The sequence below is a fragment of the Coffea arabica genome, chromosome 2e, assembly GCF_036785885.1.
Source record: "Coffea arabica cultivar ET-39 chromosome 2e, Coffea Arabica ET-39 HiFi, whole genome shotgun sequence".
Lineage (NCBI taxonomy): Eukaryota > Viridiplantae > Streptophyta > Magnoliopsida > Gentianales > Rubiaceae > Coffea > Coffea arabica.
In genome coordinates, this window is record NC_092313.1 from 52,152,555 (window position 1) to 52,174,979 (window position 22,425).

Genomic DNA, 22,425 nt, shown 5'->3' on the forward strand with positions numbered 1-22,425 from the left:
AGTTTTTCCTTAACTAAATTTAGCAATATTGGAATCAGAGATTAAAAATATATACATAGAAAATAAATCAATAAAATTTCAAAAAAAAAAAGAATTCTAAAAAATATAAATTCACAATAAGACCAAAAGAAATTTAATAAATAAAAATGTTAAAGTTATAAAAAAATAAAAAAGAATTAAAGAAAAAAATACAGGGAATAGATTTAGGTATTATATGGGATCAATCTAAACCCATCCCAAAATGATCTCCCCAAATTAGTTCTAAAATATATATGTATAAGATTGGACCTAAATTCATATTATTCAGTCCCATCTAAAATTCAAGTAGATCCCGTCCATTCCGCTCATTTTGCCATCTCTAATGAGGCCATATCCCTATTTTGACACGTGTAGTTACTGCTATACATTTTACCCTAGTTCCATCTATCACGTAGCTATTTCCTCTATTAAATTAAAAAGTTCCTAATTTCTATTAAGTTATCAAAAACCTTTAACAATCTTTTAACTTTTTCCTTTTTTCCTTTTCGATTCACAACAATATTTTACCCCCTTTTGGATCAAATTATATATTCTCTAAAGCTATCGCAGTGAATACAATTTCTCCATAAAAGAAAGGAAATTAAAAAAAAAAGGAGAGTGAACGCCACACTCTAACAAAGTGAGTTGGACTTCGAACTTCGACGTTCCTTTTGGTCAGTGCTTCCCCACCCAGAACTGCATGGCGGTTCAGTCTGACACTCAGTCACCAGAAAACCCCCAACTGTAAGGTGCAGAAAAACCACCTCATTCATCCTACGCACCCCCGGTCATTATAGCGATTCCGGTGTCTATTTATGGTTCACACCACTCTATCTCATCAACAACCTCCATTTTTGTCCCTTTCCGAAAAACTGCATATCGTTTCCTTTTTCCCATAAAATACAACCCCCTAAACCCAAACCCCTCTCCTCTCTCTCTCTCTCTCTCCAAGCATTTTTCTCTAATATGTAGTGGTCCTCTCTCTCTCTCTCTCTCTCGCTTTCTTTGATTTTTCCTCTTTTTGTTTTTCCATTAATCACATTCTAACCCACAATTTAACAGTCTATATGCGTTACATTATTGTGTTGTAATGGATTTTGGAATCCTATTTGGTCCTGACTCTTTTCCCTTTTTTTATTTTTATTTTTTGGGATTTGGGTTCAGGCTTGATTGCTGATGTTCCTGAGTGGGGACGACAACTGATTGCAAGCTTCAGCATTGTTAGTAAGGATCACTGTGGTTTAACCTCTTTTGCTTGTTCCGATTTTTCTTGATTTTTTTCTGGTTTGAGACTAAGATTTTTCCACAAGGGTTTATTTCGAATTTTTTCCGATTCTGAACAGAAAATGTAGAATAGAAGTGAAGAAAAGACGGAAAACGGGAAATCATACTAATCATTTTTTTTTTTTTGGGGTACAAGTAGTAGTCGTCAAAATTAGTGCTTACTTTTTTTTTTTTTTTTTTTTGCTTTTATTATTTGGGTGAAGAACTTGTTGATGGGAAAGTTATTATGACATGACGGGTCGTATCTGATTGAAATGGGTACCCGTTTTCTACTTTGGGTGGGGCCCATTGGAGAAGATTGTTGTGGATCCCAGGATTAACTTGAACTTCGATGTTGACGTTATTTTGTTTCTCCTTTGAACTTTTCTGCTGGGATTTTTGTGGCATTTGATTTTTTTCTTTTTTAATGTTGTTGAGAAGTTGATACGTATTTGCTTCCAGTGTTGAATAAGTGATGTTGTTGCTGACTGCTGAGAGCCTTTTTTTTTTTTCAGTTTACAGGTCCAGGTAGTTTACAGAGTACATGAAGAATAAAGACCATATTTACAACATTGGCCCCTGGACTCTGTCTCATTGTCCATATTCTCCTCTTGAAATAAATTGACATTTTGGCTTGACTCCTCAACTCTGTATAATGTTGAAAAATTAGGGGAGCTTTGTCTAAATTTTAGGTTTAAATGATTTTACCTAATGTTTAGTGCACATAACTTTTGCCTGGGTCTTGATTTGATTGTGACAGCAACCCTGATAGGACATGTCTTTCACCTTTGAAGTCCAATTTCCCTTCTTAATTTTCCCACTTAATTTGTATTAAGAGGTTCTATATGTGAATGAGTGTATATGGTCGACACATAATGTCTTTTAGTTTAATCCTAGCGAAAGAGAGGGGTGTTATTTTTGGTACAAAGATAACAGTTTGTCATTTTTGGACGTTATTGAAAGTACGCATTTTATAAGTTTTGAAGGCAAAGTTAACTTTATAGTTTTTAGTGTGGTGATTATATTTTCTTAATGTTTCTTTAAGCAATATCCAGAGTTGTTGGCATTTTGAGCTGAGATTAAATTTGATTAAACCAGGTTTCTCAGCTTAATTTCTGGAGCCAGTAAAATTGGGGGAAGACTTGTGTCAATTAATAAGTAGAAAGTAACTGTGACATAAGTTAAAAAAAAAACTACAAAAGCTTTCAAGGATGTGCTGTTATATTAAGCGGAATTGCATGTGTTATTTGAGAACATACTAACTTGAAGTTTTTTTCCTGTTACTGATAATTTTGTTGTTTTTGCTCTGCGCATTCTGGACTAAACTACCTTAGTGCTGGTACTTTAACAATGGACTGTTAAAATCAACTTATAGTTCTAATTGTTCTAAAATTTTGTGTGTTCTGTGTTCCAAATAAAAATCAGGTAACATGAATTGTGAAGAAGAAAACTGTGACTGTGCTTTAACCAACTTGCTTTCAAGTAACAAAACTACTTTCCATTATTTTCATATTTAAATAACTGGAGTATCATGTCCATGTCATGCAGTTATATTGACCTTAGACATCACGGATACATGTAAATTTTGTGCCGGAAATGTGTCTTTTGTGTTAAGTTTCTTTGGCTTCCTAATGTTGTCTACAAATATCTATTGCATCACAGAATAAGCTAGATGATTAAGAAGACAAGGCATAGGAAGCATGGTCAAGAAAGATATAATTTCAAAAGTTAGAGCGATCCTAGTTATGGACACCTTAATGGAAGGGACTACCTCACTATGCCCTTAGTCTTTCCCTTTTTAAGACATGTTTTGGACACATTAACAATATTTGAAGTCACTTTTCTTTTTCTTTTCCTTTGTCCTGGACCTTTGTGTTTGTTTTAATTTTTATCATTTCTCTTAATTAGATATATTGCCGATGCAATTTGTTCTATTACTGATGAAATAAATGAAGACTTTGATTTTCATGCCATCCAAGATCAATTGCTTGACATTAATTGAATTGTATGCGCACGGATTTGGTCTGACTGGTTGTTTTTACTATTGAATATGTTTGAACTAAATTTGGATCCACTTGGATAGGAGATTATTTGGAAAAATTACTGTAGCACTTTTTTGTGATGTGATGTATCTGAGATAAGAAAGATTGTTGGAAATTGTGTTTATGATACAAGTAGAACAAAATTTGGATTTTTTTTTTTTTGGCAAATCTTGCTACCCAAACGGACCCTTTCTTCTTGCTTGCATGTTCCTGCTGCGAAAGAATCTTAGCCTAATCATTGTGCACTAGACTATCTTATCTATCAGGTGATGAAGTGTCTTGGTCGAAAGTTATGTAACATCTTTTAAAATTATTTTAGCTGTGATTTGGGTGATCAATAGAAGTATCTTGGTTGAAAGTCATTTAACATCTTTTATGAGCATTTTAGTTGTGATTTGTTTCACTTTTTGTTTCTCAACTATTTATTCAAGACTTAAGTGCCACACAACTACTTTGACAGTTCTTACGTATGCCGAACTTTCTGGAGTTAAAAGAGGAAGAGGCTCTTGAATTTAGTTGGGGTCACAAAAGGTGTCTTGGTGGCACTTACAATGGTGTCCAGTTTTATGATTCATTCACTTATGATGGCATCGAGTACTCTCTTTATGATTGTGTCTACATGTGGGCTGATGATCAACGTGAACCTTACATTGGTAAGCTTGTTAAAATATGGGAGACGGCAAGCCACAAAAAGAAAGTGAAAGTTGTGTGGTTTTTCCGTCCCATTGAGATAGCACATTGGTTAGGAGATATCAAGCCACTCAAGACTGAGATATTCTTAGCTACTGGGGAGGGAAAAGGCCTTTTCAATCTCAATCCTTTGGTAAGTACTTTTGTTGCTTCCTTTTGTTATCTATTTGATTTATATTGTCATATGATGCAATGCTTTGTCAACAATTAGAACGCCATCCTTGAAGGATTGCCTTTTTGTTTTAGAAAACTTTTGTCATATGATGCAATGCCTTGTCAACAATGAAATGTCATCCTTGAAGGATTTTTTGTTCTTTTGCATTTACTTGCAGTGTAAAGTTAGGCATCAAAATGCATTGATCAGTAATTTAAGCTGTATATAATGGGGTTAATTGATTTAGTGGAGGATCCACTTAATATTGGATTTAAATTGTTATTCTGTTCGAATAACAAAAGAATTAAAGCAGGTTTTGAATCACTTGTTTTAAAACCACTGTAGACTGGCAAATACAGCTTCTGATTAGTAATCTGAAGGATGATTATTGTTAAAATCAATTATTGATAACGAGATGTAAGCCAAATATGGCTGCTGAAGCCTTTATGCTTGTCATGGAGGATTTGGAATCCATAATGAATCAAACCATTGAATTTTTTGGCACCATCAATTTGAAACTTTTTTTTTTTTTTTCAAATTTTTTGAACTATGTTCAAGTAATTGGTGACAAAATCTTCCGTGCTGAAAGATGTCATGCCAACAATATTGGATGCTACATAAAGAAATCTGTGAATCAACTTAAAAGGTTCAAGTGGAAGTTAGTATATCATTGATAGAAAATGCTGGAGTTGACAAATCGAGACCATAATCGCAAGAGTTCTAATGAAATTTCCCTCTGTATACACTGACATATCTTGGTGGATTGTTTATATACCACTTGAGAGAAAGGAGTCTAGGAGTGATAAAAGTTGCTGCTTTCATCTAACTCTTTGGCATCTCATGAAATATGAATGAGCAACTCGGACTTGTGCTCCCTGTTATTCATCAGTAACTGTCTATTGTTGCTAACCATGACTTTTTTAAAAAAATTAGAACACATGAGATGCTCTTCATAAGTGATTTGGTTAAACTGGGAGGCTTTGGCTGGCAAACTTGAAGCTTTTGGTTTCATGCCAGGAGAGATGTTTTGCTTCTTTTCTCTGGTGTAGAAGTATAGGTTGCTCTAAGATATTATGAAATCCTACTTCAATGCAAATAGTCAATGCTTACTTGTCTTTTCTTTGTTTTGAAAAATTTACTTTTCTGATTATCAGAAATTGCTTTCTCCAGTCGAAACTTTTCTGTAGTGACCATAATTTTATCAGAATGTCATTGTCTCAGACTCTTAAGAAGGATCATTTTGCTTGAGCTATTCTTCATCTAAAGTTATGGCATAATTGAATCCTTTACTTCAGGAAGCAATTTCTGGGAAGTGCAAAGTTGTTTGTGTGTCAAAAGACCCAAGAAATGCTCAACCAACGGAAGACGATTTGAGGAATGCTGATTACATATTTTACCGTACTTTCGACGTGGGAAGCTGCAAGGTGTCGACTGCTTTTGCTGACCAAGTTGCTGGCATTGAAGGTTACAATAATTCCTAGTGTTGTTTAGTTTCTGGTCGTTTAAATTGTTTGCATCTAGCATTATGTGCACTTTTGCATGGCCTGTTATTTTCTTTTTTTTTTTTTTCCTTTTTGCCCTTTATTTGTTTAACATGAACTTTGTTTTCTTGAGATTTCTATAGCAGTGCCATCTGCATTTAGCAAGCCCAGAGCTATGCTATTTGATTATTGTAGTTCTTTTGCATGATCCCTTGACTTGATGGGATTATCGGTATCTTTGTTTTCTCTCTTTTCGTGTGTCTTATACTTTGAGAATCTTGCTATTTGATTAATAACTCAGGAAGAGTGTTGTCATCATCTACTTGAGTTATCATCAAACATTTTAACTAATTGAGTTGCTATAAATTTTCCTAGTATCTACATGTCTTTCTGGTTGTTTCCATATAAATTTGTATCGGTAGAAATAATTCTGGCGCTCAAAATCTTTTGACTTATTGTAATAACCCTGCAGTGAAGCATTACTTCAATTCAAGAAAGGTTCAAAAGTCAATCCTTGATACTGAAAACGTAGCAAATTTTCCTGTGAAGGATGGGACACCTGCTAGAGTTAAAATGAAGTTTTCAGATACTTCTGCATCTACTGATGTGCCTGAGATTCAGGCACAGAAGAGGAGGAAAGTTGAAGGCTCTTTAGGTAGCTGTCCTAGAGTTTTTTTTTTTTTTTACTCTTCCCTGTCTATTAAATGAATTATGGGCCTAGAATGGACACCTAGTATCATGTTGAAGTCGTATGATCCAAAGATGAAGCTACAGGTGCTGAAAATCTACACTGATCATCAGGGTACAAGGAAAAATTGGATGTCAAGGATCCTTTCGGGAAGAATATAAGTATGTCGAAAGGAGTTAATACCAATGACAAAGCTAGCAAGGACCCTCACCAACTTGGACAAAACAAAGGCATGAAGAGCGATAGCCAAGTTATGGAAGTAACAAGCAGGCTGGATACGGTAAACACTTGCCTAAAAGGGACTATAATCTCCTAAGCTTGTGTAGTAAAGAAACTAATCTTATCTCCATGTTGTGATTCACAGAAGTTATCTAAATTCGTAACTTTTCTTGCTTTAGTTGATTGACATTTCTCATTATCCTCATACCTCATGTGACTTTCATAAATATTTTAATGTTTTGATTTTTTTTTCCTGTTAGAAGGTTTTGATCTAAAGATTGAAATAGAGAGAACTTGACATCTAAAGACTGAATTCCACATGTATATGTAGAATATAATGTGGTGCGGGCTAAGCACATTGGGTTCTCTGCCATGGCACCATCCATATTTAGCTTAACCCAATTAAGTTTGGGGGCATCTAGTTTTTGAAAATGTGCTGATTGAGAATTTGAGATGCTAAGTGCCAAGCTTACATCGATCTGTAGGTTCTGTAGAAAATGGTTTATACATGATATCACATTTAGGTTAAACTTTTCTTAATTTGAGTGGAGTGGGATATTTGTGATATATTGCTAGTGAAATAGTGAAGAAAAAGGAGTTTCTTTTTTACTACTACTTTTATAATGTTGCACCTCTCTGAGTAGCTATGAAGCCTAAAATAAATCAAATGTCTTATGAAGTTGATTTTTTAGTTTGTTTTATCTTATTTATTTGTAGGGTATCAGTTAGACAAGCACTGGCATTATATATATCCTCAGCATTATGTTTTATGTTTCAGAATTCAAATTTATAGAACCAACAGGCAGATCACCTTATCTTACATAGATTTTTTAAACTACCCTTTCTTTAACTCTAATAGTCGATTTTTGAATGCATTGTACACAAGTGGATTGTAGTATTTCACTGTTTGTCATCAGGGAAAGTGTTCAGCATTTTGAATAATCTAGATTTATTTTTGTACCACACAAAAAGGCAATAGGTGTCAGGTACTCTCTGGATAGTAATGTGCTCCTAAACAGTGTAGAAAGTAAGTTCAGGTCTAATTTGTATTCAATAGAAAGGCATGGTACATACATAATACTCTGAAGCAAATGGATGTTAAGTTATTTTTACTAGGTAAGCTGAAAGAAATTGATTTATTAACTCACAAAATCTTGCATGAAAGTTTTTCATCAAATTTAGGATGGAAAAACTTTGAGGCCATATTTATTTTTTTGGTTTTTCCTATCTACATGTCGAGATTGGATTTTAAATGTACTAGCTACTTAGAAACAATGTTTAGGTAGGAAGCTGCATCCTGATCTTCAAAAATCTTAGTGGATCAGGGGTTACAACATGGAAGGGTGATCAGCAAGGTAGGAAGTTCTTGTTTTCATGAGAGTTTAGGTATTTTTGTTTACTAATTTTCGTACAATTAGAAAGGAAAAAAAATAAAAAGATAAGTAATAAATTTGCTCATGCTCCATATGGCTTTTTTTTTTCCTTGGAATATTTCAGAACTCCAAAGAAATTTTCCATTAAAATGAGATGTTGAAAGAAAGATTTAGTGTGACCATCAACAGGGACCTATACAGCTTGGAATTGTTAGATTGACCACTTTTCTACCTGAACTAGAGGCCAAGACCATTGGATCCACGTGAGGAATGGACTAAAGAGACGCACTGGAACTTATCAAATTTGAAGATGCTGATAGGGTAATGGTTAGGGCTGCAGTCCTGACCTTCAAAGTTGCAGTCTTAGATAATAATGCATCTGGGATTGATTAATGATGGTAGACTATAATGTTATTGCAGATTTGAATTTGATGATCTTGTGCTCCTGCCCTTGGATAAATGAAAAATATAAAAGTGATTTGTTCACCTCTAGATTACAAGACCACCAGGCAGGAGGAGTAGGATTTGTAAATGGAAGTACAAATCGTCCTTTCTGTGTGCTTGTTGGCAAACTTGACTTCTTACTATGGGACAACTATGCACAAAAACATGTTACATCAATGTGATTGATATTTGGATATTATAGTTATACATTCAGATTTGTTACTGGTCATGCGTGCCCAAAATATCTTTAAACATGTTTGTATAGAACTATATCAACTTTGTTCTATAGCAGTATTTATGATGTAGATTAGTCTTTGCCCTACCTTTATTTATTTGGTGAGTGCATAAAGGCTTCTTGAAATGGGGGTTGGGGTTTAAAGATGTGAACTTAGAACTTTCTTTGCTTTTTATGTTTTTTTCCTTGCTCCTGTTTTCCTTGGTTGATTTGAGCTGATTACAGGCATCTTTTCCATCTATAGACAAATCTTGTTAATTATAATAAGGTGGGATGCTTGGGAATGATACATCTATTTCGTGCTTGCAGGATTCAAGCAAATGGTTCAAGATCCAAGTGAGTACCTTTTGCCATTTATGGCTATAAGTGTCTTTGTTGTAAGGGACAAAATAAGTTATGTTTGAGATTATTTCATTTGAAAGTCGGTATTACCTGTTCAAGTTTCCGAGGAGATGATAGTTTGAAAAATTGTGAAAAAGCAATAAATTGGCAAGGTATGCCACTCCTTAATTGTTTATGTAATCTTTTGCCGCCAATTTTCATGTGAACAATTGCATCCTCTACCAAAGTGAGGGATAATATTCCTCATTCATTTTCTGATCTTTGGTATTCAATGTCAATGCGATTCATTTCCTACTCTACAGGAAATGCAGTTGTGTATACACACATTCTCATTCTCTCTCCAACATGCTTATGCAGAATATGAAGCGCCTTTTTACTACACAAAATCTTTTGTCGCACTGTCTCTGTCTCTGTCTCTCTCTGTCTATATATATATATATATCCCCTGCAGATGCTTAAGCAGACACCTCCTCTGCCAATGACTGTGTGCCTAATTCTTTTCTCATCTCTATGTGCTAGATTGGATGTAAGTTTTGCTTGAGTTGTAATTGGAAGTTCTAAATTTTTCTTATTCTGCCGAACCTTGTTTTTCAATTTCTGTGTTTTCCTATTTTGTGATGTGCAAAATGATAGTTTGACACTCCTATTTATCCCTAAATTGACTCTATTTTATGTCCTTCATGCAGTTAGTTTCTGCATAAATTTAATATCCAATCTTGTTTTAGATCCTTTGGAATTGTACTTATTCCTTGCCTTCAGATCTCATAGTTTATTTCCTAAGATGCTGGCTCTTTTCTTTTCAAAATAATTTTTTCATAGCAAGAGATGCTTGCATGTTTAGAGGATTTGCTATTGTGATGAGAAAATTCTATCTACATTATTTATTGCCGATTGTATTATAGCATTTATCTGTTTCAACCCCATCTTTTTCAGTCTTGGGATGACAGAATGAATGCAGCTCATGAGAAGGGCACACTTGTCTTATTTGAGAATCTGGACCCATCCTATACGTCCACAGAAGTCGAGGTATAATTCTTTTAAGATCATTGAACATGCATTATATAATTTCTATCATTTCGGCAGCTTAACCGAGAACTTATAAGCTTTTAACTGTAATTATTGACTAGTCAAATCACTGTCTTCCAGGATATTGTGTTTCATGTATTCAACCAACAAGTTAGTGCAAAGATGATACAACACAGCCCATTTTCCAGACCAAATTATGGTATGACATATTATCATTTTTAATTTTGGAAAATTCACTTGTTACTAAAGCATAATTTGAGTGCTTATGACGTGCTCTTTTTTTTTCATGGTTAATGGACTAACAGGACAAGCATTTGTCATATTCAAAACAAGAGATGCTGCAGATGTTGTCATCTCTCAGCTAAAAAGGAGATGTCTTATGTTGGGTGATCGAAGGTTATTGTTTCCCTTCCACTAGTTAACAATTTCTGCATTGGGTTGACAATATTATTTCCTGTTTCTGTCATATTTCTATCATCACCTTTTGTACGATATTTATTCTGCTCTCAAAACAGATTTAGTTATGTGGACTTTAAAAGAATGAAGAGGTACCATAGTTATTAATCACAGAAGTGGAATTAAAAATAGACTAGACTGCCATGGGTTATTACTCACAAAAGTGGAATTGAAAATATCAAACACTTAAAGATGGATCTGATTTTCTGATACTTCACTGGGAGATTAAGATTTTCTTTAATTTCAAAGGATTTTAGTTTTGGTGATTCAGTTTTTGCTTGTTGCTATAGACCTGTTGTGGGTTGTCGAGCAAAACCGACAGATCCTCGTAATCCACCAAAGTTTTTTGGCCATATTTCTATTCCCAAACTTCGGCTACAGAAGCAGCATGAAGATATGGTAATTCGATTCTTTGTCAATTCTCAAATTCTCAGAGATATATATATTTGTGTGCCATGTACTGACCTTTTGCACGATACCACCTCCCCAATTCTGGCTCTCTTTCTTGGTGCTCAAAGAGAAATGCAGTTTCAACACCACATTACTCTCAGAGCAATACCGTTGAATTTGATATGGCCATGGAATGGTGTTCACTCTATGGACGATCAAAACTATGGTGGGAAGCTTTGCATCAGGTGCAACTAACTTCTCTGAAAATTTTTCTTATTGTTTGTAGCTTTATGTTAGTAGTCTGCACCATTTACCATTATTAGTGCCTCTGCATTATCTTCAATTGAAGGTGAATCTTTCTTATTTCCAGGAACAAGCAAAGGAGACTGAAGCTCTAAGAAACGAGATCAAGATTCATTGTGACGACCCCACTTCTCCCAAGGGCGAACCCAAGGGTATCGGCGGGCCGCCTGCCTAGCTCGCGCCAGGACTCAAACCTTAAAGCGATAAAAACCAAAAAATCCAAAAGAGTACCTTACATACTATATACAAATCCCAAAAAGGTTATAATTACATTCTCCAAAAGTACCTGCTCAAACTATTACACCCTTATAATTACAACCAAAACTAAAAGGTAGACCCTAAGGAGGGTCCTTATACAAACCACCACAATAAAAACAAACATCCTAATTGTCCAACTATGACAAACCAATACTAGTGTAAGTGCCCATAAGTCCCCGCGTCGGCCCCTGCTAAGGAAAACAAAAGGAACGGGGTAAGCTATATGCTTAGTAAGTAAACAGGGGCAAAAGCGTAAATGTCACGTAACCACAGTTACTCAATAAGAGTAAAGCAAAAGCAGAAAAGTAACATCACATAATAAGGATACAGGTGGCTCCAAAGCCAAGTCGTTGCCATGCGTGACCTCCTGTCGACACTCCGTCGACTATACATAAGGTCCGTAGAACTCCACTTGTACACCCACCGAACACCTTATCACCCTCACTGGCCAGTCACCTCACAAACTTGCCCAGGCGAACGAAATCACAAACTTGAGCTTGAGTCACAAGCTCGGGTCACAAAATTGGTTCACATACTCAGCGAACCGGGTTCACAAACTTGGTGACCTCAAACCAAGTTGGACTGACTTCGACCAAGCCCTAACCGGCTCGAATAGTCCATCTAGGTATTGAGTTCAACCTCAAACTCACAAAATTCACAAAATTATTCAAAAGTCACCCTGAGCCACCAGCTCAAGGGTTTTAGTTCCAAAATTGCTCATATACATAAGCCATGTACAAATATGTGTGCAAATTAGGGTTTAGAGCGAGTGCGATAAAGTACACCCTCGTCTAAGTACCCTCTTCATACATATCGAAACACATAAGAAACTAACATACAAAAGCGGCCTGAATACTTACTCCAAATACAAAAGTAGTACAAAAGCGGAAATCACTTCGTTGGTTGGCTAGTAGTGGGCCCCACCGGCTCCGCCTAGTTCACCACCGTCTGAAATCGAAGATTGTGTCACAATATATCACAAACAGCTACTCACACGTAAAACAAGCAAAACGGCAAAATTGGCACGCGCAAGTGCGAAAACGGCAAAAAGGGGCACACGCGCACGCGCGGAACGGCAAACGGGACGGTCAAATCGGCCATCTTAAACCGTTTTGGTCGAAAGTTAGGCTAGGAGTGTCGGATCAAGGTGAGCGAGATACCGTTTCGAAGCTAAGAGGAAGGGCTACAATTCTCATGAAGACATCTCAATCCAGATCTCAATAGGTATAGGTCAAAAAGGCACGAAATAGTGCCAGCTGTTTCATGGCAAGTTACCAAACATGCCCTGTTTGCAAGGCCGTAACTCACGGCTCAGAAATCGAAATCAAGAAATTCCAAAGGCGTTAGAAAGCTGAGACATAAGGCTAAAATTTTGATGTTTTGGCCAAGACCTGAATCCACTCAGAACAGAACGAAAATCGAGTGTCAACGTACCCGTCAGAACTGTCCAAATACAAAGCAGTTCTGACGAGCGTTATTGTTTTGATCATAACAGGAGCTACGGAACTCGGTTTTCGACGTACTTTATACCGTTTCGAAGCTGAGACCAAGATCTAAATTTCTTATGAAGGAGTCGACACCCAGATCGTATGGAATCAGAACGGAAAAATGCACGGCAGAAACTGAAATGCAAAACGTACACAAACGGACGTCTAAAACAGGTCTGAGGGTTTTGTGTATAACTCGGAATACATTAATCCGTTTGACCTGTAATTTTACAGGTAGATTCAGCACTTAAAAGGCTACAACGTTGAAGAAGGCCACTTAACCCAGTTTCGAGTGTAACTAGGTCAAAACTGTAAGATACTAAACCAGAATCGTAAAACAGGTGAACAAACCGCAACCTGGTGCAAACAGCATAACTCAGCCTACTTAAGTCCAAATTCAGAAATTTCAAAGGCATACGAAAGCTTAGAAACAGGGCTACATTTCATCAGAAGACTAGAACAACCAATTCTGAAGTAATCCTATCCAAAATCACCAATTACAAGTGCAGTTCTTACATTCGGACAAAACCAGAACAGCAAGGGTATTTTCGACTTTTCTCACTCTACGCTACTCCGATTGACCTGAAATTTTACAGGCACCTATAAAATGTCATTTCCTACAACTTTCATGTTTTAAGCCAAGGCCAATTCGGCCTCTATCTAGGACCAAAATATTCGGACAGAATGAAGAACCAAGAAACCCCAATTTTCCAGATTTCATTCAAAACAGAAATCACTTGCAATCTTCCACTTTTTCCACCATCTAGCATCATTACATACCATTTCCAACCATCATATATAGCCACACAATCATGCTTATATTAAAACAGGAAAAATCCTAATAAATATAAAACTTCACTAAATCATCCACAAATCAAGATATAAACCATAATTTTTCATCTCTTAACACCACTAAGCATGAATTAAGCTCCATTAGGTGAAGGAGAGAGTTTATTCATTACTCACCTAGTAAAACAAGAGAGAGGGAGTTGCTTGTCACCTTAGCTTCCACAAACACTTCACCAATCAACTTACTAATACCAAATGAAGAGGTTTTATGGAAGGAATTCAAGATTAACCGGTTAGTTTATGAGATTGAGCAAGATTAGGACAAGGAATTGAGAGAGATTTTTCTTTCTTCCTTTGGAGAGAATTTCGGCCAAGAGAGAGAAAAGAATGAGGAAGATTAAGCTTCATTTGTCTTATAAGAAGGTTGGAAAAAATAAGAATTAATTCTAGCCACAAGTTTGGTTAACACTTGGTTGAATCACAACCACACAATTTTCTCTCTCTTATTGCATTTTGAACCACTAATTTTCGGCCAATAAGAAGCTAAGAGGGGGGGAAGATATTTTGCTCTATTAGTGGTAAACTTGCATGGCAAGTAAGTGGTGGTCAATTGGTGCGTTCAATCGGTAATGCGCGGGACCCGCCGGTTCGCGCCGTTTTTTCTTAAAACACACGTACTAGGGTTTTTACTTCCTATTCACTAATCTTATCTTATTGCTCCTAATTACATATTATTTCTCACTTAAAAGTCACTTTTAATCACCAAATTTGATCCTTTTTCCGTACCAAAATTTCATCCGGCGAAAATCACAAAAACCCTAATTTTGCTCCAATGCTGAAACCGAAGAGTGAAACCCTACTTTCTAGGCTCACTTGCACTTATTATGGAATAATTGGATAGTAGGGTTTTAAATCTTAATCCCTACATAGGGTTTTCGAAATACTCCTAAAACCAAACGTTACCGCCCAGCTAATGAATATATCAACGTAGAACGGACTGGGGCCTCACAATCTCCCCCACTTAGAACAATTTCGTCCTCGAAATTTTTCTATGAACGGAACCTATCGAATCTAAAGTAACCAGTGGCCTGTACCTTCTTCATCCTCAGAAGAAACGAGGCTTTTCATTCCAGTCCCTTCTCTATTTGACGGTCCAGGGTCGGTTTGGGTTGGCTGCTGGGTTCCTTTCTTTTCACGCAATAAACTAGGGCAATTAGCAATCCGATGCTCGGTGCTCCCGCAACGCAGACACCTTCCATCCTTTTTCCAGCAATCTACCTCCATATGGTTGGATTTTCTACAGTAGCCACAAAATGAGAGAGCGATTGGGGTCTGATCCTCTTGTGAGACATCATGCAGTGGTCCTTCTCCGCTTGGGTTTCCTCCCGGAGTATCCTCCTTAAGTGTCTCCAAAATTTTCACACCCCTTACTCCACAACCCTTCTTAGCGACTGGCCTACCTCGCTTACACTGTTCTGGCCTTTTACCTCTTTTCTTTGCATGGAAGATATTTACTTGTGGCCTTGCAATTCCTGTCCTTTGAGCTTCCTCTGGAAACCCCATAGCAGTAGTGTTTTGTGCCATTGTTAAGGCCTCCTCAGAAATCCCTTCGTATTTCCTTTTTACCTCCAAGTTCTGGTGCAAGAGCTCAATCTTTTCTGAATACTCGTGCTTCCATCGCCCTTCCCAGTATGCGGCTAGTCTCCTTTGGACCTCTATTTCGTCTCGAAGAACTGCGATTTTCTTATACATCTCGACCCAATGTGCCATCTCACGGAGTTGCTGGACCTTCGATAGTAGCCTGCTGGCCAAAACAATGGGTCATAATAAATTCCTAAATACCAATGACACTCTCGGTCCCTGGTTTTGTTCAGTGGTTGTTTCCCCTTTTTCTTGACTCTTGGCCCCGCTTGGCTCCACGGCCACGACCATGTCCGCGACTACGTCTTCCCTCTATGTTTTTTTTTTCTTCCAAAGGGTACTTTAATAAATGAAATACGCAAATAAACTTATACGCACATAACACGCCATATTAAGGAGACAGATAATCAATTACACAAATACATATCAAATTGGACAGATAATCATGTACACACACACACATACTAACATCATGTAGTAACTATATACGGGCGAGTCAAAAGAAAAGGTGAAATCGTCCCAGTCTCAAATAAATAACCCCGTCCGATCTATCACGTTACTTTCTATCCAAACTAGACGTCCATTGACCTCTTGTGCTCATTCTAGTCAGACAAAACCTGTTCATGTTTCCAAAATGAAATTTCAAGTACTTAACGCTGCCTCAACTTTAGAGTACTCGGGCACGAGAATCCGAAATAAGATAATTCACATCTCGAGCTGGCCAGTCCCAAGAGTAAACTATCTACAATCGAAATTCCTACCCGACGTACCTATTTATGATCCTCAAATACCACGGAAAAGATTAAAGGCCCATAACATTTGCAATTCACAGCTTATGCTCGAACGAGCACTTAGTCCTTCATATTTATTCACCACTTAGTCCAGGCTCACTCCGCGCAGAGACCACGCGAAGCAGCTATATATTTTATCCCTCAATTACTTAACTTTCATATCAAATCAAATCCCACAGTCCGGCATCCTAAACTTCAAGCCTAGGATACACTACAGAGATCTGAAGCCTAAGCTCTGATACCAACTGTGACGACCCCACTTCTCCCAAGGGCGAACCCAAGGGTATCGGCGGGCCGCCTGCCTAGCTCGCGTCAGGACTCAAACCTTAAAGCGATAAAAACCAAAAAATCCAAAAGAGTACCTTACATACTATATACAAATCCCAAAAAGGTTATAATTACATTCTCCAAAAGTACCTGCTCAAACTATTACACCCTTATAATTACAACCAAAACTAAAAGGTAGACCCTAAGGAGGGTCCTTATACAAACCACCACAATAAAAACAAACATCCTAATTGTCCAACTATGACAAACCAATACTAGTGTAAGTGCCCATAAGTCCCCGCGTCGGCCCCTGCTAAGGAAAACAAAAGGAACGGGGTAAGCTATATGCTTAGTAAGTAAACAGGGGCAAAAGCGTAAATGTCACGTAACCACAGTTACTCAATAAGAGTAAAGCAAAAGCAGAAAAGTAACATCACATAATAAGGATACAGGTGGCTCCAAAGCCAAGTCGTTGCCATGCGTGACCTCCTGTCGACACTCCGTCGACCATACATAAGGTCCGTAGAACTCCACTTGTACACCCAACGAACACCTTATCACCCTCACTGGCCAGTCACCTCACAAACTTGCCCAGGCGAACGAAATCACAAACTTGAGCTTGAGTCACAAGCTCGGGTCACAAAATTGGTTCACATACTCAGCGAACCGGGTTCACAAACTTGGTGACCTCAAACCAAGTTGGACTGACTTCGACCAAGCCCTAACCGGCTCGAATAGTCCATCTAGGTATTGAGTTCAACCTCAAACTCACAAAATTCACAAAATTATTCAAAAGTCACCCTGAGCCACCAGCTCAAGGGTTTTAGTTCCAAAATTGCTCATATACATAAGCCATGTACAAATATGTGTGCAAATTAGGGTTTAGAGCGAGTGCGATAAAGTACACCCTCGTCTAAGTACCCTCTTCATACATATCGAAACACATAAGAAACTAACATACAAAAGCGGCCTGAATACTTACTCCAAATACAAAAGTAGTACAAAAGCGGAAATCACTTCGTTGGTTGGCTAGTAGTGGGCCCCACCGGCTCCGTCTAGTTCACCACCGTCTGAAATCGAAGATTGTGTCACAATATATCACAAACAGCTACTCACACACGTAAAACAAGCAAAACGGCAAAATTGGCACGCGCAAGTGCGAAAACGGCAAAAAGGGGCACACGCGCACGCGCGGAACGGCAAACGGGACGGCCAAATCGGCCATCTTAAACCGTTTTGGTCGAAAGTTAGGCTAGGAGTGTCGGATCAAGGTGAGCGAGATACTGTTTCGAAGCTAAGAGGAAGGGCTACAATTCTCATGAAGACATCTCAACCCAGATCTCAATAGGTATAGGTCAAAAAGGCACGAAATAGTGCCAGCTGTTTCATGGCAAGTTACCAAACATGCCCTGTTTGCAAGGCCGTAACTCACGGCTCAGAAATCGAAATCAAGAAATTCCAAAGGCGTTAGAAAGCTGAGACATAAGGCTAAAATTTTGATGTTTTGGCCAAGACCTGAATCCACTCAGAACAAAACGAAAATCGAGTGTCAACGTACCCGTCAGAACTGTCCAAATACAAGGCAGTTCTGACGAGCGTTATTGTTTTGATCATAACAGGAGCTACGGAACTCGGTTTTCGACGTACTTTATACCGTTTCGAAGCTGAGACCAAGATCTAAATTTCTTATGAAGGAGTCGACACCCAGATCGTATGGAATCAGAACGGAAAAATGCACGGCAGAAACTGAAATGCAAAACGTACACAAACGGACGTCTAAAACAGGTCTGAGGGTTTTGTGTATAACTCGGAATACATTAATCCGTTTGACCTGTAATTTTACAGGTAGATTCAGCACTTAAAAGGCTACAACGTTGAAGAAGGCCACTTAACCCAGTTTCGAGTGTAACTAGGTCAAAACTGTAAGATACTAAACCAGAATCGTAAAACAGGTGAACAAACCGCAACCTGGTGCAAACAGCATAACTCAGCCTACTTAAGTCCAAATTCAGAAATTTCAAAGGCATACGAAAGCTTAGAAACAGGGCTACATTTCATCAGAAGACTAGAACAACCAATTCTGAAGTAATCCTATCCAAAATCACCAATTACAAGTGCAGTTCTTACATTCGGACAAAACCAGAACAGCAAGGGTATTTTCGACTTTTCTCACTCTACGCTACTCCGATTGACCTGAAATTTTACAGGCACCTATAAAATGTCATTTCCTACAACTTTCATGTTTTAAGCCAAGGCCAATTCGGCCTCTATCTAGGACCAAAATATTCGGACAGAATGAAGAACCAAGAAACCCCAATTTTCCAGATTTCATTCAAAACAGAAATCACTTGCAATCTTCCACTTTTTCCACCATCTAGCATCATTACATACCATTTCCAACCATCATATATAGCCACACAATCATGCTTATATTAAAACAGGAAAAATCCCAATAAATATAAAACTTCACTAAATCATCCACAAATCAAGATATAAACCATAATTTTTCATCTCTTAACACCACTAAGCATGAATTAAGCTTCATTAGGTGAAGGAGAGAGTTCATTCATTACTCACCTAGTAAAACAAGAGAGAGGGAGTTGCTTGTCACCTTAGCTTCCACAAACACTTCACCAATCAACTTACTAATACCAAATGAAGAGGTTTTATGGAAGGAATTCAAGATTAACCGGTTAGTTTATGAGATTGAGCAAGATTAGGACAAGGAATTGAGAGAGATTTTTCTTTCTTCCTTTGGAGAGAATTTCGGCCAAGAGAGAGAAAAGAATGAGGAAGATTAAGCTTCATTTGTCTTATAAGAAGGTTGGAAAAAATAAGAATTAATTCTAGCCACAAGTTTGGTTAACACTTGGTTGAATCACAACCACACAATTTTCTCTCTCTTATTGCATTTTGAACCACTAATTTTCGGCCAATAAGAAGCTAAGAGGGGGGGAAGATATTTTGCTCTATTAGTGGTAAACTTGCATGGCAAGTAAGTGGTGGTCAATTGGTGCGTTTAATCGGTAATGCGCGGGACCCGCCGGTTCGCGCCGTTTTTTCTTAAAACACACGTACTAGGGTTTTTACTTCCTATTCACTAATCTTATCTTATTGCTCCTAATTACATATTATTTCTCACTTAAAAGTCACTTTTAATCACCAAATTTGATCCTTTTTCCGTACCAAAATTTCATCCGGCGAAAATCACAAAAACCCTAATTTTGCTCCAATGCTGAAACCGAAGAGTGAAACCCTACTTTCTAGGCTCACTTGCACTTATTATGGAATAATTGGATAGTAGGGCTTTAAATCTTAATCCCTACATAGGGTTTTCGAAATACTCCTAAAACCAAACGTTACCGCCCAGCTAATGAATATATCAACGTAGAACGGACTGGGGCCTCACATTCATCATCCCAACGAGCAAGGGTACCTAGTGTTTCCATTAAGTTTTTACAACTTTTTACTTCTTAAGGGACAATTATCACCCTTTCCAGGTTCTATTTATCAGATTTTGATTACCATGCATTTATCTGGTTCATGTATTGCAGTAGCATTAATGACACGTGCATTAAACGTTGCAGGTAGATTTGTTTCAGCTACCGTATATAGGAAAGCATACATGGGTGTACCTTTTTTTTGCACAGTATATGAGGTTACACCCACGCATAGAGTTGGTCACATAGTTCAGGCTTTAGGAAGCAAAGTTATATACAAGTGCTTAGAAGATGTACCTATTTTTGGTCAATGTAGATCGGGCTGCATCTATGCATATAATTTCGAGCAAATATACATAGCTCTATCTTAAGGAAGCAACTATAACTTTTTTGTACATGCTGTATATGTGACGACTCCACCTCCCCTAGGGCGTAGCCCAGGATTTAGAGGCCGTCTATCTGGCTCTCGCCAGGACTCGTTCACAAATCTCAATAGCAAAACAATAATATATACACACACACATTAACCTCAATTGTCCATTCGAAAGATTCAACAACAGATTCAAAAGCTTCAATATATATATATATATATATATATATATATATTATATGTATGTATATATATATAAAGACACAACAAAAGATTCAACTGTGTATCTCCTGCTTTCTCAGATTCACACTCTCAAGTTCTCGCCCTCTGTAAAGAAAACAAATTGGTGGGGTGAGTTTTCGTCCAATAAGATTCGAAAAAAACATAAATCAAAGTGGTAAGATAACAATCACATGAATAAAAATCTCAAAGCGAAGAAAGTGAATGATAACAAGACAAGTTCTAAACATTTCAAATAAACAAATAGCACTTTCATGTATAAGGACACAGTTTGTTCACACGAACAAATTTAATGGTAGTTTATCAAGGATTCGTTGACATTCTGTTAACCTTAGAAATGTAGTAACAATATCCTGTGGATCACTGTTTAATTTTAGTTTCTGTCCACCGATCATCCACCTATCGGATCCGAACACCATATGTAAAACAATAGAAGGGAAAATATTCGAGTATATCGAAACCAGTGTAATAAACAGTAAACACCATCCATGGTTGGTTAATCTACTCGACCAAATCTTTATTGGTTCAATTCGACCAACTAACTAATGGGGTTTGGGATCCAAAGCACTCAGTATAATTGATGGGATATCATATTCAAACGACTTTTAAGTCATGCACATGAACACCATTTTATTTGTAAACAATGTTATAGTAATTTAATCAAGTTAGAGTAAGTGCGATAAAGTATGCATTCGTCCAACCAAAATCAATTCAAGAGAGTTTAGCATTTCACTAGTATTCAATCAATCAACGATCAAATCAAGATAGCATTTCAAGTATTCAACAATTTCATCAAGATAACATGTTAATCAAGCAACAAGTCCTAACATGCAATTGAAACACTCACCAACTTATCACGATCTTTCCGCTTCAATCACATGTTTTCCCTCTTGGTCACTCTCGAGTCCTGTGATCATACAGTACATCAACAATCTATCTCCAAACCACTTTAAATGAGAAAATGTGAGTTTCAAAGCCCCCACTTTAGAAATTACACAAATCGTTAGATTTTAACCTTTAACATAGCTTCCAAAATCACGAAGTTTTCTTATTCAAATCAAGGGAAAAAATCACGTGCATGTTAGATCAATGTTTCAAACATAATGTGGAGCAATTTGAGGCTATTTACTAAATGCACCAAAGCTAAAAATTTTACACATGGCTTGAGAAGAAGTGAAATCTTCCATAAAAGTCTTTCCTTTAAGCTTATAGAGTATCGTACATCAAGTAGACTCAAGAATAAGAGAAGTAAGATAGGTTTTCTAGCAAATTTATCTTCTTTCCCACAAAACCTAAGATAGAAAAAATAAAGTACTCACGGATTTTTTCTTCCAAGAACTCCCTTCCAAATTTGCTTCAAAGGTTGAAGGAGTGAGGTACATTTTTCCTCTTTTGTTTTCTCACAAATTTGGACAAAAAATCAAGGTCAGAATTTGTTTTCTCTCACTCTTTCTTTCTCCCTAAATTTTGGCCAGCCCTAGAAAAAAAAGAGAGAAAATTTTGATGAAATGGAAACTTGGTTGTGAAAAGAAATAATCTTGATTTTGGTAAAATTTAGGTGGATGGTTGACAAATGACAAGAAAGCAAATAATGTCTATCTAATTCACCCCAAATATGTCTCTTTCTCCAATTGTCTTTTAACACCTCTTTTCCATAAAATCTTTTTTGCTCAAAACTCCCTCTTTTCCATTAAAATTATTGCACACACCGTACTAGTTGGTCACATTTGTATAACGTACTATGAAACTCAACATGCAAACAAGTTGAATGAGGTAATACGATACAAAATCATTACTCAACCATTAAATCAATCAAGAATTCAAGACAAGAAAGTTAAAATACAAGATATGAAAATAATTTTCAGGTTTTCACAATATATATATATTATGCAAATTTGTTTTCAAATTTCTTGGGAGAAAGCTCTACCTTTGCAGTTTAGTGCAGTAGTTTCTGACTAACCACTTCTAATTGCGTATTGTCTCTGCATTCATTCTGTTACAGTTATTGTATATCTTTG

At 37.1% G+C, this 22,425-nt stretch overlaps 1 protein-coding gene across 1 annotated transcript; it reads left to right on the forward strand.

The window, feature by feature from the left end:
• The first annotated feature begins 975 nt into the window (after positions 1-975).
• On the forward strand, positions 976-11,299 carry LOC140036333 (protein ANTI-SILENCING 1-like). The gene is made up of 13 exons (XM_072077698.1): positions 976-992; positions 1,183-1,238; positions 3,784-4,146; positions 5,463-5,631; positions 6,121-6,303; positions 6,450-6,616; positions 8,917-8,943; positions 9,883-9,975; positions 10,096-10,174; positions 10,281-10,371; positions 10,722-10,830; positions 10,950-11,066; positions 11,192-11,299. The coding sequence occupies exons 3-13, from the start codon at positions 3,793-3,795 to the stop codon at positions 11,297-11,299; spliced, it is 1,497 nt and encodes a 498-aa protein (XP_071933799.1). The 5' UTR covers positions 976-992; positions 1,183-1,238; positions 3,784-3,792.
• Positions 11,300-22,425: the final 11,126 nt, after the last annotated feature.

What these genes read in the sequence shown, in the direction of transcription:
- LOC140036333 (XM_072077698.1), top strand. Translation starts at nt 3,793, where the DNA reads ATGCCGAACTTTCTGGAGTTAAAAGAGGAAGAGGCTCTTGAATTTAGT. An exon ending in ATTTTCCAGACCAAATTATG is followed by an intron (nt 10,175 to 10,280) that starts GTATGACATATT and finishes ATGGACTAACAG; the next exon opens with GACAAGCATTTGTCATATTC. An exon ending in CTTATGTTGGGTGATCGAAG is followed by an intron (nt 10,372 to 10,721) that starts GTTATTGTTTCC and finishes TTGTTGCTATAG; the next exon opens with ACCTGTTGTGGGTTGTCGAG.